The 16,409-nt window shown below is 41.9% G+C and overlaps 1 protein-coding gene across 1 annotated transcript in view; it reads right to left on the bottom strand.

Moving 5' to 3' along the window:
• The window catches only part of LOC124575621, a 54,512-nt gene extending 38,960 nt beyond the window's left edge, over positions 1–15,552 (bottom strand). Inside the window, exons 1-5 of the mRNA XM_047131197.1 lie at positions 15,433–15,552; positions 9,903–10,131; positions 9,433–9,552; positions 627–814; positions 309–537 (exon numbers count right to left, since the gene is read on the bottom strand). Coding sequence (XP_046987153.1) covers positions 309–537; positions 627–814; positions 9,433–9,552; positions 9,903–10,131; positions 15,433–15,552 — 886 coding nt within the window. The remainder of the gene's footprint in view (positions 1–308; positions 538–626; positions 815–9,432; positions 9,553–9,902; positions 10,132–15,432) is intronic.
• Between the last annotated feature and the right edge of the window lie 857 nt (positions 15,553–16,409).

Here is a 16,409-nt window from a genome sequence, read left to right as displayed (position 1 = left end):
TGCCACAGGAGAGGAATTCTTGGTGGCCCCCATAATACAATCAGAAGACTGATGACATACATTGCACGCCAAGGTCAAATAGTCTAAGCCAGCAATCAGTATTAACATTATTAAGGTCACCACTAAACATGTCTCTTACAACTCTGAAAGAAGCTACATAATCACGTTTTAAAATAAAATCCCGTCCCTAGAAGGAGTACTACATCGTGTTTACTACTTCATTTACTTGATGTAGTCTAGTTGCAGCAGGCTAACTGACATACTAGTTAAGAAAATAAAAATCCTTGCATGAACTTCTCCTTACTGACCTGGTACGTTTGGGAAGTGCACTGTAAGTTTGGCCTCTCCAGAGTTGGGGTCATCAAACTCGGCCCAGCCAGTGATGTCGTTGAAGGCCCCTGCAGACGTGTTGTACATCCTGTTGTGTACGGTCACGTTGTTCTCTCCAGCCAGTGAGTACTCCGCCGTGACACACTGGGCGCCTGCCTCGAAGGGAGCCAGTCCGAACCTGGCGATCTCGTACCACACGCCCAGGTACTGCACACAGACAGGATACACGATGGTCAGCAGCTGGTCAAAAGTCACAAGTTCGCTGTTGAAATGGAGTTTACTACGTTGAGTGTTACCTCAGAGGCGTTAAACTGGGAGACTGCAGGCTTGTCGCACGTGCTGACTCTGACAGTGCACTGTTGTGGGTCCTGTGGGGTGTCTGTGTAGCGGCTCCGAGGCAGACCCAGGGCCTCCAGCTTGCCATTCACCTGCTGCTCCAGCTCATCTGTCAGCTGGGCACTCCGTGACAGGATCCATGAGGTCTCTGAAAATGCACCATATGGCTCTGTTAGCAAAATCCTAATGATGATTTCTATTAACGAATTCGGAACTGTCGAGAGTTACTATTATTTATTCCTTCTTGAGGAGTTTCTTACAAGTAACGAAATGTTAGAATGATCAGTGGTACAGAACAATAGGATTAGAAGTCCATGTATTGCTTGGTATGTGCAGTGCTTGTATTGTTCCTTCCCACGTCCGTAGTGATGGTATGTAGCTGGGTCCTTCGGTTACTTATGCTGTATTTTCTCAAATTATATTTCCTACCTCAACATATTCGTTCACCACCTTTCTCTGTATGTAAAAGTTTCACCTCAGAAAATAGGGACACTACCTATCCAGCGTACCACTCAACACTCTGCACCGTATGCTACACTTTATTCTGCCTTGAGAAAGGTAGAATAGGCAATATCAGCCTCTCGTCATAACATGTTCTCATGCTACGATTACCTTAAGATAGTTAAGTCTAATGTTATTTCAACTATTAGTCGATCATTTGCCTTTGAATACAACTGTGAACTGCGCCATGTATTACACTGTCACATCTTGTGAACTTATGGATGATAGCACATCATCGCACCTAGAGCAAAATTTTTATCTGTGTACATAACAAGTGCAGCTCATCCAGACCTATGGCCTTTCCCCGAAATTCGTACTCTTCGTTTTCTCAGTTTAGAATGAGGTTTAACAAAGGAGAACAGATGGATAGAATCTGTTGCCCAAATAGCTTCAGTCCTGCTGTCATAGCATAACCATGGTCAAATTTGACACCTTTCATTTTCGCAACTTTCGGTCTCGATGGCGTACAAGTAAGTTTCAATTACGTGCAAGTCTCCATGCAACCAGTTTGCAAAAATATATAAGTTATAGAGACACATTGTTTTGAAAATAATTTATTGTCCGACACGATCACAACAGTTTCAAATTAAATTAAAAACAAGTTTTGGAAATAAATTCATTTTCTGTTTTTCTTTTGATCCTCCGTGTTCGCATGTGGTACTAACGGGCTCTTTCAAATAGAAACTTATCCTCTACATCTCAATAACATTTGTAAATCGACACAAAATAACATAAAAGTTTTAACAATTATATGGTTTAAGCGAATTATTCGGAGATATTTTGCGAAGGAAATAAGAGTTACTTTCTCTGGTCGTTTACAAAGAATCAGCCGGCGTAAAAAGAGTGGATCATGAAATGTGTGTCATCCATTGTCAGTGAATATACATATACACTGAATCTGGCACTAAAAGCAGTAGGAAAAGATGACGTTAGGTAATAGAACAGTAGAAACCTAATAGGGTTATAAGGTGCGTGCAAAAATCAGAGAGGAGGGTTAGCTTTTAGTGATAAAGGTTGCAAGGACTGATGTGGAGAAAAACAGTCAGAGTAATAAGTGAAAGCATAATCTAATTCATTCCTGTGTAACAGTCAGACTGCGGAAGAAGTGAATAAAAAAAACTCTGGAGCAAAGATTAAAACATTTCTTCTTTGATTCCAGTACAGTGACTAAAATGTAACAATTCTGCTAAATATCTGTGGTTGCGTTTTTCTTATAATTCGTTACATAGTATAATCATTGGGCTTTGCTGTTATTACATCTATAGGACATTTTCTGGATCGATATGCCTGATGTCCAGTTATTGCCGCTACCTCCTGTCTGAAAATATGCAGACGATTGCCGTTGTGTATAATATTTTCCGTTTTTCACAATATAAGTAATCATCTTGATACCTGTTGCAAAAGCAATGATTTTTTTAACCTTAACCATTATTTCTGAACCACTGCGCAGTCGGAACCGGACATAATACTTTATATTCGCGTGCATACATACAAAGAGCTTGTCATTAAGAAAAGTGGCCATTGTTTGAAACGAACCATGTAGCACAGGGCGCGAATCTCAGTGATACGAATATCAGTCACCCTTGTCCTCCGAAGTCATCCTGCTTACCAATATCTTTATCCAAATGCACGCTGCTAGATTTTGACACTTCATCAAAAATGAATACACCAACTGGTGCAGAAGACACTACAATAACACTCCCCAGAAAACTAAATACAGCGTCCAGTGGTGAAACCAAGTCCTGTCGCCACCCTAGTGAAAGACTTTTCTCCTTTCTAAAAGCCCTAGCAGCTGTGTTTATTGCCGTCCCCCACACTAGTTACTAACTATCTATCGAAGGCTTCCAACATACTTCCACTACCCACCCTCACAAACCATCCAGGGAAATCTAATCCTTCCACCAAATTTAACTATGGCTAGCAACTTGGGGTGGACATGGTACATAAGATTAGATACATAGTTCTGTTGGTCCATTGTTCCTACTGGAAGGAAGAAATCACCCAGGGAATGATCTCTGACGTGGACACTACCGAAAACTGTGTCAGCGTGTTTGTTTCAGGAGTTCCACCGAGTACACGCAGACAACCATCTGTCCAAGAGCGTAAAACGTGAGTCCTTTGAAACGTCCACCTGTTGCATCTCAGTGGATGTGTAGTTGTTGTACTGACATGGAAATTCCAGCCTTCTTCGCCAATGAACAGCAATTAGAATGGCTGCATGAAACAAGTACCTGCTCTGGAGACCCACAGGCAACAATATTCGCTGAACAGTCGTTGAGGAGACACCATTGGTAGCCTTTTGGTTCATTTGAGCCGTCAGTCGCTCAATAATTGCACTTTCTTCACACGAACCCTTCTCTGCATCGATCATACACACATGTAGTGTAAAGCCCGTGCAGCACCGCAGTTCTCTCGGTGCCGGTTTTTGGATTTCCATGCATGGTATATGTAAATATGGCAACATGTGAACGGTTCACGAAACTTGGCGTTTCGGAAATGCTTCCACCCTTGGTCCAAAATCTAAAGATCATGACCTTTTGAACATCAGGTTAATCGCTCTAATTCTGCCTTACACTAGACATGGCCTGCACCTCAACAGGTATGGGAAGGGGAGGTTGGCAGAGGTTATAGGTGACATCATAGGTGGGGGTGGTGGGATCACTCAAGGGAAAATTCCTGTAGTAGTGTGTGTTAGAGCTGTACCTTTTTTAGATTGAAGTCAGCTGATAGGTATTCCTGCTTAAGGGAAGTCTCTCTAACAAGGGAACCACTTTCGACAAACCTTAGGTATCCGATTAATGAGGGAATTAGTATATTTCATCAAAATATACAAGGTAGTGAACTGCTTATAGATGTCGACTCTGAAATTATTGATATATCTGAACACTTCTTAAAGAAGGAGATAATTCAGAGGCTTCGTTTATCAGGATACAGGTTGGCTGGCAGCTTTTCTAGGAGCTCTTTGCGGTGTGGGGGAGTAGCCATGTATGTGAAAAACGGTATCCCATTTCAGTCAATTGATGTTTCAAAGTACTGCACTGAAAAGGTGTTTGAATGTTGTGCAGGTGTGGTTAAATGTAGTGGAGCTAAACTTCTAATTGTTGTTATTTATAGATCCCCAGACTCCGATTTCACAACATTTTTGCTAAAGTAGAGGAGGTTCTTGGTTCACTTTATAGGAAATACAAAAAGTCAGTTATATGTGGTGACTTCAGTATTAATTGTATAAGTGATTGTGCAAGGAAAAGGATGCTGGTAGACCTCCTTAATTCATATAATCTTATGCAAACCGTATTCTTTCCAACGAGAGTGCAAGGGAACAGTAGAACAACCATAGACAACATTTTTGTTCATTCCTCATTCCTAGAAAGGCATTCCGTTAGCAAAAAGGTGAATGGCCTTTCAGATCATGATGCACAAATTTTAACTCTAAAAGATTTTTGTGCTGCAACACATGTTAAGTATAGTTATCAACTTTTTAGGAAAGCTGATCCAGTTGTTGTAGAGACCGTTGTAAACCTTATCAAGGTTTAAGAGGGGCAAGATGTTTATAGTGCTGATGCAGTAGACGATAAATATAATGCTTTCCTCAAGACTTTTCTCGTGCTCTTTGAAAGTTGCTTTCCGTTAGAACTTTCAAAATAGGGTACTAGAACAAACAGGCAGCCTGGGTGGCTAACTAGAGGGATAAGAATATCCTGTAGAACAAAGTGGAAATTGTATCAAAACGTGAGAAACAATCAAAATCTAAATGCAGCAGCCCATTACAAACAGTATTGTAAGGTGCTTAAAAAAGTTATTAGGAAGGCAAACAGTATGTGATATGCAGATAGAATAGCTAAGTCTCAGGATAAAATTAAAACCATATGGTTAGTCGTAAAGGAAGTGGCTGGTCTGCAGAGAGAGGTCGAGGATATAGAATCAGTACGTAGTGGGAATGTCCATGTTACTGAAAAGTCGCTTATCTGTACAGTATTTAATAATCATTTTCTGAATGTTGCAGGTGAACTAAATAGAAACCTAGTCCCAACAGGGAATCATAGCGCTCGTAGAAGAAAGTGATCCGAGACTGTTACCTGAAATGTTCCTCCATGATACTTACAAGAGGGAGATTGAGTTAATAATTAAATCACTAAAGACCAAGAACTCTCATGGATATGACAGGGTATCTAGCAGAATACTGAAGTACTGTTCTATGTATATTAGTTTGGTTTTAGAAATGGTTTAACAACTGAAATTGCTATATTCTCTTTTCTCTGTGAGGTTTTGGACGGATTAAATAAAAGGTTGCGAACGCTAGGTGTTTTCTTTGATTTAACGAATGCTTTTGACTGTGTTGACCACAAAATACTACTGCAGAGGTTGGATCATTATGGAGTAAGGGAGGTAGCTTACAATTGGTTCGCCTCTTACTTTAAGAACCGAAAGCAGAAGGTAATTCTCCGCAATATTGAGAGTGGTGTGATGTTCAGTCCCAATGGGGCACTGTTAAATGGGGCGTTCCCCAAGGGTCGGTGCTGGGTCCACTGCTGTTTCTTATTTATATAAATGATATACCTTCTAGTATTACAGGTGATTCAAAAATACTTCTGTTTGCTGATGACACCAGCTTGGTAGTGAAGGATGTTGTGTGTAATATTGAAGCAGTATTAAATAATGTAGTTCATGAAATAAGTTCATGGCTTGTGGAAAATAATTTCATGCTAAATCACAGTAAGACTCAGTTTTTACAGTTTCTAACTCACAATTCAACAAAAACTGATACTTTGATCAGACAGAATGGGCATATTATAAGCGAGACGGAACAGTTCAAGTTCCTAGGCGTTCAGATATATAGTAAGCTGTTGTGGAAAGCCCATTATCAGGATCTTGTTCAGAAACTAAATGCTGTTTTATTTACCATTAGAACAGTATCTGAAATAAGTGACAGTTCAACACGAAAAGCAGTCTACTTCGCATATTTTCATACGCTTATGTCATATGGTATTATTTTTTGGGGTAGATCTTCTGATTCAAAAAGGGTATTTTTGGCTCAAAAACGGGCTGTTCGAGCTATGTGCGGTGTAAGTTCGAGAACCTCTTGTCGACCCCTATTCAATAGTCTGGGAATTCTGACATTGCCCTCACAGTATATATTTTCTTTAATGTCGTTTGTTGTTAGCAATATTTGCTTATTCCCAAGAGTTAGCAGCTTTCACCAGTTAATACTAGGCAGAAATCAAATCTGCATGTGGAATGCACTTCCTTGACTCTTGTGCAGAAAGGAGTGCAGTATTCTGCTGCATCCATTTTCAATAAGATATCACAAGAACTCAAAAATCTTAACAGTAGCCCAAACACTTTTAAGTCTAAACTGAAGAGTTTTCTCATGGATCACTCATTCTATTCTTTCGAGCCAGCCAGAGTGGCCGTGCGGTTCTAGGCGCTACAGTCTGTAGCCGAGCGACCGCTACGGTCGCAGGTTCGAATCCTGCCTCGGGCATGTATGTGTGTGATGTCCTTAGGTTCGTTAGATTTAATTAGTTCTAAGTTCTAGGGGACTGATGACCTCAGAAGTAAAGTCGCATATTGCTCAGAGCCATTTGAACCAAGCCATTCTGTCGAGGAGCTCCAGGAAGAGCTGAAAAATTAAGCAAATTCCAGTGTTACATTGTTGATTTTCTTTATTTAAACTTACGAATTGTCGCCTGAATATGTTTCTTATATTTCATTTTATCTGTTTCTACTATCGTGTTATAATTTCATGTATTGACTCGTTCCATGACCATGGAGACTTCTCCTTAATTTGGTCCCACGGAACAATAAATAAATACAACAATAACTTCAATGTTTTTCGTGTACCCCAACCAGCTTGATGTAGCATACACTGCTAGCGCTTCCTCCTTCCCTATCTGAGTGACTACTGCGCGTGACGTCGAACATAGGCGGTTGTCACATTAGTGTGTGTGGACCGCGTAAATCCATTTTTATCGGACATCCCTCCTGTTTTATAACCATCGACCATACTCTGTCCCATATCACTCAAATACATACAGTATTATCATAAGTTTCCATCACATTCCTTCTCTTTTACCTGCGCTACGTCGCTTATGTGCCCCACCCACCAGTCCTCAGCAATTAGTTGTAATATGTAATATGTCTACGACACTGCTTCCCATGCCATCCATAAACCCTCTCAGCTTCTCAAATACAGATTCAAATCACTTCATCTCCTGTACAAACCAGTGGTACCTCAAAATCAATCCACATAGGCGATAATCATAAGACATATTACTAGTCAGTTCCATCTCTAATACTTGCAATTTACCATCGACAAATGTTCTGTCTATACATGTAATTCATTAAAAGTCATTAGACTATCCGTCGACCACCACGCAATCAGATGTCCATCACTAACAAGCATGTACAAATTATTCATAGTAGATGAAAAATTTCCAAAACGAGAAATGTGCTCTACATGTGAATTACATCCTATTACCTTGCTTCACACCTGCTAAGGCGTAATGGAACCCTTACTAGCCACTGCCAGCATTGCCTGAATGTCCACAAGCTCCCACTCGTTACTAGTCTTACTATCCTCATACCCCCCCCCCCCCCCCCCATCGAGTTTTCCCACTCCAACTGCACGACCATATCGACGTCCTATATCTGCAAATCATATATATATCCCATAATCAGAATGATGTAATTCGCTTTGTCCCAAAGACCCTCTGCCACGATGTGCCCACTTTTCCTCATCCTCCGCACGAGTCTCGTTACAAATTCTACCTAGCGGATGGAGATAACCTCATGAATCCGTTGACCATGCATGTCAGCACGGGATTGTCCAAACTGGTGGAGGCTATGTAATGGTGTGGAGCGTGAGAAGTCGGAGTGATATGGGACCTCTGATACGTCTAGATACGACTCCGACAGGTGACACGTACGTAGGCATCCTGACTGATCACCTGCATTCATTCATGTTCATTGTGCATTCCGGCGGACTTGAGCAATTCCAGCAGGACAGTGTGACCCCCCACACGTCCAGAATTGCTGCAGAGTGGCTCCAGGAGCACGCTTCTGAGTTGAAACACTTCCGCTGGCCACCCAACTCCCCAGACACGAACATTATGGAACGTATCTGGGATGCCTTGCAATGTTCTGTTCAGAAGAGATCTCCACCCCCCTCGTACTCTTACGCATTTATGGACACCTCTGCAAGATTCATGGTGTGAATTCCCTCCATCTCTACTTCCGACAGTAGTCGGCTCGATGACACGTCACGTTGCGGCACTACTGTGTGATCGCGTGGGCTCTACGTGATATTAGACAGGTGTACCAGATTCTTTGGCTCTTCAGTGTATATTTCGTAAAAAATCAAAAGATAGGCCACATTATACTGCAGTGACCGAAATTGTAAGTATAAATCAACGAAAATGTTTGATGAATGTCATTTTTTTGCATGAACGGTGAAACCTTGTATGTTGGTGCTGACACGATGGCAGGAACATGTGGAGTGACAGCAACGATGACATGAGGATGATGGGCTGACTTATTAATGACTCAACGATACTTTTTTTAAATTTTGTGAATGTAACCATTCCTAATTTTGGTAATTGTGTCTCGTGGTGAAATAATGGGCCAATGTATCTGTAAAAATTCTTATTAGAAATTGATGCTGTGACTAACTTCTCCAAGTTCTTTATAAATTCCTGAAATGTGCCAGTAACAATTTATGCTATTGAAACGCGTCAGTTTCCAGTCACAATTCCTTCATAGGTTCTTCATTGCCATTCCCCAGAATGAAACGGAACTTCAGCATCTACAGTTTGGGTTATTTCTTCTACCGGTTAAACTATATTAGGTTTAATTACTTGAGTGGACCTATCAATGACGCACACCAGTTTTGTGTATGTACAGCATACAGCTATTGACACTAAATCTGAAATAATATGAACGCTGTATGAGTACTGCCGAGATCAGCACGTTCACCGTTATTTGGCGATAATGGTTTATGATTCACAAAAACAGTTGAAGCAATATTTAATGACATTAACTCATCAATCATCAGAGCCCAGTTCAACCCTATCACAGGCAGGAGTCTTTGTTGCGACCTAAGCTGGTAACTAGCTACACATTAAATTTCAGACACCCCTTCGTACCCAAAATATCCACAAATTTAATCGTTTGTTTCTACTAATGTTTTCTATGTGACCAATAACAAAAATTTCCATTCCTTGGTTTCTTGGCTGGTGTTGCAATATTTATGGTGAGCAGTGCACATACCGGTAATGTTGGAGGTTTCGTTTGCAGGCTCCCTGCACGCCCAGACGATTGCGTAGCTCTTGTAGTCTGTGTCCAGGACCCAGTAGGGAGCTGTCACTGTCAACATAAACAAACCAAACTCTGTGAACACCGAAACGCGGAAGTAGCCTTGTCACTACTCATAATTTTGAATGTTATTTCTCCGGTGAAAAGAAAAAATATGGGCTGTCTATTTACTGTCAGTTACAGTTATTTGTTTGTCTCACTGTAAGAGTGAAATCAATGACATATTTTTAACGTCACTACTCAACGTATCTCTTACAGCACTGAAAAGAACCTACAAAATCACGTTTTAAAACAAAATCTCATCCGTAAAAGGAGTACTGCATCGTGTATAGTACTTCATTTACTTGATGTTGTGTAGTTGCATCAGACTAAGCAACTACATTAAAAGCGAATACTTTCTGTTGTGCCAAATTCCCCATACTCACCTGGTACACCTGGGAAGTGCACCGTGAGTTTGGCCTCTCCGGAATTAGGGTCATCAAACGCGGCCCAGCCGATGATGTCGTTGAAGGCCCCTGCAGACGTGTTGTACATCCTGTTGTGTACGGTCACGTTGTTGTCTCCAGCCAGTGAGTACTCCGCCGTGACACACTGGGCGCCTGCCTCGAAGGGAGCCAGTCCGAACCTGGCGATCTCGTACCACACGCCCAGGTACTGCACACAGACAGGATACACGATGGTCAGTAGCAGTTCGGCAGCCACAAGCTTACAGCTGAAACTACTTTAACTACATCAAGAGTTAACCTAGAAGCTTAAAATACAGTCATAATGGGCTCTTCGCACGTGCGGACTGCCACAACGCCCTGTTTTTTTTTTTTTTTTTTTTTTTTTCTTTTCGTGCGGTGTGTCTTTGTGTTATGTAGCCTTCGTTGAACAACATTGCTTTAGTCTAATAAATAAATGGCAATTCAAAATGAAACAGGGACATTCTGAGGTAAGGGACCCCAGCCTTTTAACTACCGAGTCGAAAGGTATAAACGTAAATCTTCTCACGTTCCATTTTAGGCTCGCGCAGCTCTCACACTACAGTCCCCAGCTTCCGAAACCTTATCATGACGTATGTAATTCCCGCTCAATACTCTCCAACACCCTCCGCTAATTCCCCTGTTGGTGGACTAGTAGCGGCGCACTTAACTTGACATTATACAGATCGAAAATCCTAAGTCTATGGGACAGTAGTAATGAGTTCCATTTACCTTGTTCAAAATTCGCAAGCTCCTACATCTGCAACAGTTGTTCAAAACAGTATTCCACGGCCTAACTGCAGATATGGCACCCTAGCACAAAGTTCTGTCGCATCCTTTCTAATAACCCCAGTGTCGTTTGAACAGAGTTGCAGGCAACGGGAATTCTTGCCAGAAGATTCTCTTCAGTCTCTACAGGCGTCTCGTACACAAGACTTTTCACACAGCCCTACAAGAAGTAATCAAGATGAATAAGATAACGTTACTCTGATGGCCACGAAAGAGAACCTCCTCTGTCTATCCACTTTTCATGAAATCTCTTATCCAGGCATTCACGAACCCTCAGTTTAAAGTCACGTGGGGGTCCATCGCGTTGGAAGCACATCCGTTGACGATTAACAACTGGGATGCGTTGAAGAAACTTAGTCTTAACAACAACAGTACCGGTACATACATTCCACTGCCAGAGGTATTAGAACGAATTCCGTTTATAACTTTCGACTCGGCCGTTTCGGGACCAGAGTCGCTTAACTCGAATTGATACACTTACGCCTGTCCACCATCCCTGAAAGTTCGTAACATCATCACAGGTCAACATTATACAGAATTTTTAATGCTGTATTTAATCCGTAGCGATCAATCAATAAGTATTGTAGAGAATATAAAAGAAAGTTCAAAATTTCAATCGTTTCGTAGGCTTAGTGTATCGGAAGCTCAATTGTGCTATTGCAATGATGGAAGCGACAGAGCGAGAAACATTTACTACACGTCGCATTTTTCGCGATGACCCAACCTCCAACATAAGTGACAAGGTTATCCGGCACACCTAGTAAGTAATTGCATATCAACAAAACTCGTCGACAGTTAATGCGTTCTGTGCGATTTCAGCACAAAAACTGTACAGTGGATTTTTCTTGATTGAGCAAAGTGTTGGCATGCTTGATGCCTCAGGTGCATACCGATTATAGCTCCCAGCGAGATGGGTCTCCTGTACAATAAGGCATGGGCGTTCGTACATTTTTAAATCAAGATCTTCCAAACTGTTGGCTCGGTCGTAGTGAACATAACGACATTGTCTTCTGCTTTTGTCTACCTACATCCCGTGGATTTCTTTTTATGAGGTCAGGTGAAAGACATTATGTATTACCTCTTTTGCCAAAAACAATTCAAGATTTGAAAATGCGCCTTTTTGATAGCTCTCGCTGTGCCTCTATATCTGCTTCAGATTGTATGGTCTGAAATGGATTATTGCTGATACGTCGTCCGTTGTGACTAAGCGGTGTGATACAGAACTCCTGAAAAGTACATAAAAATTTTTACACTCTCTGTTATTCTTATCGGTGTATCACTACGCATTAAATAGTTACAGCCATTTGTAATCGCTATATTGATTTTAAACTGGCCTGGACATTGCTAGATGCTGCAGCACTATGAGCGACACGGAATAGTGTTTTGCTGGCTGATGCATCCTCCCCACCTCTACAGTACACAGAATGGATACTAAGTAATACTCTTCTTGGAAATATGTCTCCTAAATATAGAGTGACAAGGTTTTATAGATTTATTTAAATTGGTTGTCATCTGACGTCTGAGGTCGAATGTCGCAGCGCTGTCGCGGCAAATACTGTCTACAGGCAATCGCACCAGTGTTCTGCTCTCTGCAGCGGTGAAAAATCGCCTTCAAGTATCGCATGAAAGAAAACTTGAAGTTCACTTATGGTATCCACCTACGTACGCTGAAATTTTGTTCTTAGTTTTAATTAGGGCTAGAGTTACGTTAATTTTTTGAACCGGGTGAAATTTTCTCGGTCGCAAACTTATCACGTGATATCGCGTAAGCAACTGAACTCACTGAAACAATTTCTTTTGTTTTGATTACCAAACTGCGGCACTCGATAACTGAGCTTTCCAAAGTTGTGGAACACTTTAGATTTGCTGCGTATAAACTTCGAAAAACAGCTTTTTTCACTATTTTCTTAATAATTAACATTTAAAAAATATGAAGTTTTAAGTCTCTACATCCTACAAAAATCATGTAAAAATCTATGAAATTCACATGTTATATACATCTCACTAGTGTCTCTAAGCATGTCAGGAAACTAATCTTGATTTAATAGTTTTCTTTCTTGAAATAAGCACAATTTCCGCGACCGGAAATATTTAATTCTTACGAAATCACTGGCAAAATGTTTTACACAGTAGAAGTGGCGACACAGTGGGCGCAAACAAAGCCGGGCTGTCTGGTGCATCTCTGGAGGGGTTAGTCGGACAGTAGCTGTTCAGAAAGGGCTCTCAACGCTATGGGCCTTAACATCTAAGGTCATCAGTCCCCTAGAACTTAGAACTACTTAAATCTAACTAACCCAAGGACACCACACACATCCATGCCCGACGCAGGATTTGAACCTGCGATCGTAGCGGTCGCGCTGTTCCACACTGAAGCGCCTAGAACCGCTCGGCCACACAAGCCGTCACAGTGGTCCTGCGAGAAAGTCTGTGATTTTCTCTCCGTACCTAATCTAACTCGGGTAGCTCGACAACATAGCTAGACGCTGTTTATCCATCGATACAGCACATTATGCAGGTCCTTAGCTGTCAGAGACAACGCATCCGCACCACGCATTTTTTCGTTTTTTAAATATTAATTGTTAATATTTTTAAACTGAATATAATAACACTGTTTGGGATTATGTGCGCATTATCGCGCAGTATTTTTAAAGCACTGAAAATAACAGATCACATGGAAATGTGTGTAGTTTCGAATGTTTCAAGACTATATTCGACGTAATTATACACTGATAACCCAAAACATTATGGCCACTGCCCTCCGCGAAGTTGGACACCGGTTGGTGACGCGCTATGAAAAGTATGTGAGCGCAGCGGTGAAATCCATTGAGATAAGCAACTTTGTCAGAGGACAGATTATTATTACGCAAAACCTGTGAACGAGTATCTCGAAAACACGAAGCTGGTCGAATGCTCACGTGCTACTGTCGTGAGCATCTACAGAAAGAGGTGGAAGAACAATGAAACTAACACCGTTAAATGGTTGGACGTCCACGACTCTTTACAGGATGTGGGGTTCAGAGGCTTGTCTTCTTCGAAAAGTAGGATAGATGGTGTTCTTTGGCATCTCTGGCGAAAGAGCACAATGCTGGCGCACGACCAAGTATTTCGGAGCACACCGTTCAGTACACATATCTGAACATGTAGCTCCGCAGCAGACCACCCGTACATGTTCACACGTTCACCCAACGACATGGTCAGTTACGATTGCAGTGGGCACGGGATCATCAGCATTCGACCGTCCATGAATGGAAACGTTTCGGTTCTTCGGGTGAAGCACATTTTTGGTACACTAGGTCAATGGTCGTCTCAACAAACGCTGTCACTGAGGTGAACGGAATTCGAAACGTGCAGCGCGACACGGACGCAGGCTGCTGGGAGCAGTATTATACTACGGAAGATATTCTCCTGCGCTTGCATGAGACCTGTGGTAGTAATCGAAGATACGCTGACAGCTGTGAACCACCAGCGTCCCTACATGCTTGATGTCTTATCCAACAGCGATGTCTTTCAGCAGTATAGTTCTTCCTGTCTCGGAGCCAGAACCGTGCTACACTAATTTGAGGAGCGTTATACCGAACTCACGTCGATGTCTTGGCGACCAAATTCGCCTGATCTAAATCCCGTGGAACCGATCTGGGACACTATCGGGTGCCATCACCGCGTACACAAATCAACGAGTCGTTATTTACGCAAATTAAATGACTGTGCATTGACAAATGGCTCTGAGCACTATGGGCCTTAACTTCTAAGGTCATCAGTCCCCTAGAACTTAGAACTACTTAAACCTAACTAACCTAAGGACATCACACACATCCATGCCCGAGGCAGGATTCGAACCTGCGACCATAGCGGTCGCGCGGTTCCAGACTGTGCATTGACATCTAACGCTACATACTGCCACAAGCCAACAGAGGTGAATTAACCACAGTGTCAAAGTGGTTCAGTGGTTGCCGGCACGGTAGCTCAGCATGTACGGTCGGAGGGTTAGCTGCCCTCCGTGATTAAAAAAATTAAAAATAAATAAAAACCTGAGTGAATGGATCACCGATGAACTAGTATGGGCGTCATGAGACGTCCGCCCCGAACAAATGCAACGAACAATAACGATCAAAATATATTATTTTTTTAAGTGGCTAGCGCATCTGCCTACTTGGCATAAAACGCAGGTTCGAATCCTGTCATTCCGACACATTTTAATTCATTGCTTCAGCCTATATTCATTATCATGGATAAATTTGAGACTTAATATGTCTCTGGAACATGTAATTTCATGTGATTAATTTATCACCTGCTCCTAAGGTGCAGGCAGGATTATCCCCATTTCGTTCAATGCTAAGGTGATTTTTCAGTGTTGGAGAGCCTCTGTAGTATTGGTACGAGTTAAGAATGGGAACAGTAAGATGGTCGGAGTCGTGTTAGGGTAATCTTATGATGGCGTTGTAAGCAGGTAACCAGCTAACGAAATAAATTCATATTGTAGGGCATCTCCAATTTTGTAATTTTTTATTTGTTATTACTATTTTCAATTCAGAACTGTGAACGGTTAATTGTTGTCGATCCTGAGAGTATGACTGTCAGTTTAACTTCGTTGCTCACAGCCTATTTTAAACTTACACAACTGTTGTTAATACCTGATTACTGTATGTTTGTGTAGGACAAAGTAACATGCGTACAAAATAATAGCCAAGGTCGACACATGTACCTCAGAAGCGTTGAAAGACTTTACAGCTGCTTTGTCGCATCCAGCAGCGTCGCCGTCACCAACCAAGAGGACTACGCCGGCCACCGCTAGGAGCAGCAGCGTCGGCCCTGAAAGTCGCATGGTGGCGATGAACCGGTCGGTCGTTCCTGTAACAGTACGTGTCATGCGTTACACTGAAGCCACCTAGCTGCCTCTTTGTTTATATCTTTCTTGTTCGCTTCTCGTTACACATTTCACATGCACTTCTGTCTCTTGCAAATAGTAACAAGTTTGGCAGTTGTATCATCACTCCAATGAGCCATGTGCAAATCTACAAGAATCAGAACCGACTGATAAGAGTGTGTGTGTGTGTGTGTGTGCGTGTGTGTGTGAGATCGCATTTTGACAGTGAACTACTCATGATACCCACAACACAGACGGTTTGTTAGACGTTGTTCTGTGGGGCGCGACTGTTTATCGAGTGGGTTAGGGGACCCATTTAATATCCCCTTCGACTGATCAACTTCTGTAAATAATTTTAGTAACTCTTCAGCTAAAAAAATTTGTTCAACCACGTGTAATCACCAAATCAGCCGCAATTGATTCAAATGGTTCAAATGGCTCTGAGCACTATGCGGCTTAACATCTAAGGTCATCAGTCCCCTAGAACTTAGAACTACTTAAATCTAACTAACCTAAGGACATCACACACATCCATACCCGAGGCAGAATTCGAACCTGCGATCGTAGTGGTCGCTCGGTTCCAGACTGTAGCGCCTAGAATCGCACGGCCACTCCGGCCAGCCAGCCGCGATTCGATTAAATTATTGGACTAGCGTGAATCAACCTACACTGTTGGAATGTACCTGGTATTGGCTGCCAGAATGATTGTATTAAATTTCTGTGACAAGTGGAAACGTCCCTTGACAAATACACCAGGGAATACCTCCTTTGAATGCTTCACCTTTTATTTCGTAATTTTCCTACAACGTTATAAG

The sequence above is a fragment of the Schistocerca americana genome, chromosome 1 (assembly GCF_021461395.2).
Source record: "Schistocerca americana isolate TAMUIC-IGC-003095 chromosome 1, iqSchAmer2.1, whole genome shotgun sequence".
NCBI classification, from domain to species: Eukaryota; Metazoa; Arthropoda; class Insecta; order Orthoptera; family Acrididae; genus Schistocerca; species Schistocerca americana.
The sequence above is the reverse complement of the archived record's forward strand: the minus strand, read 5'-3'. Positions and strand labels throughout refer to the sequence as shown.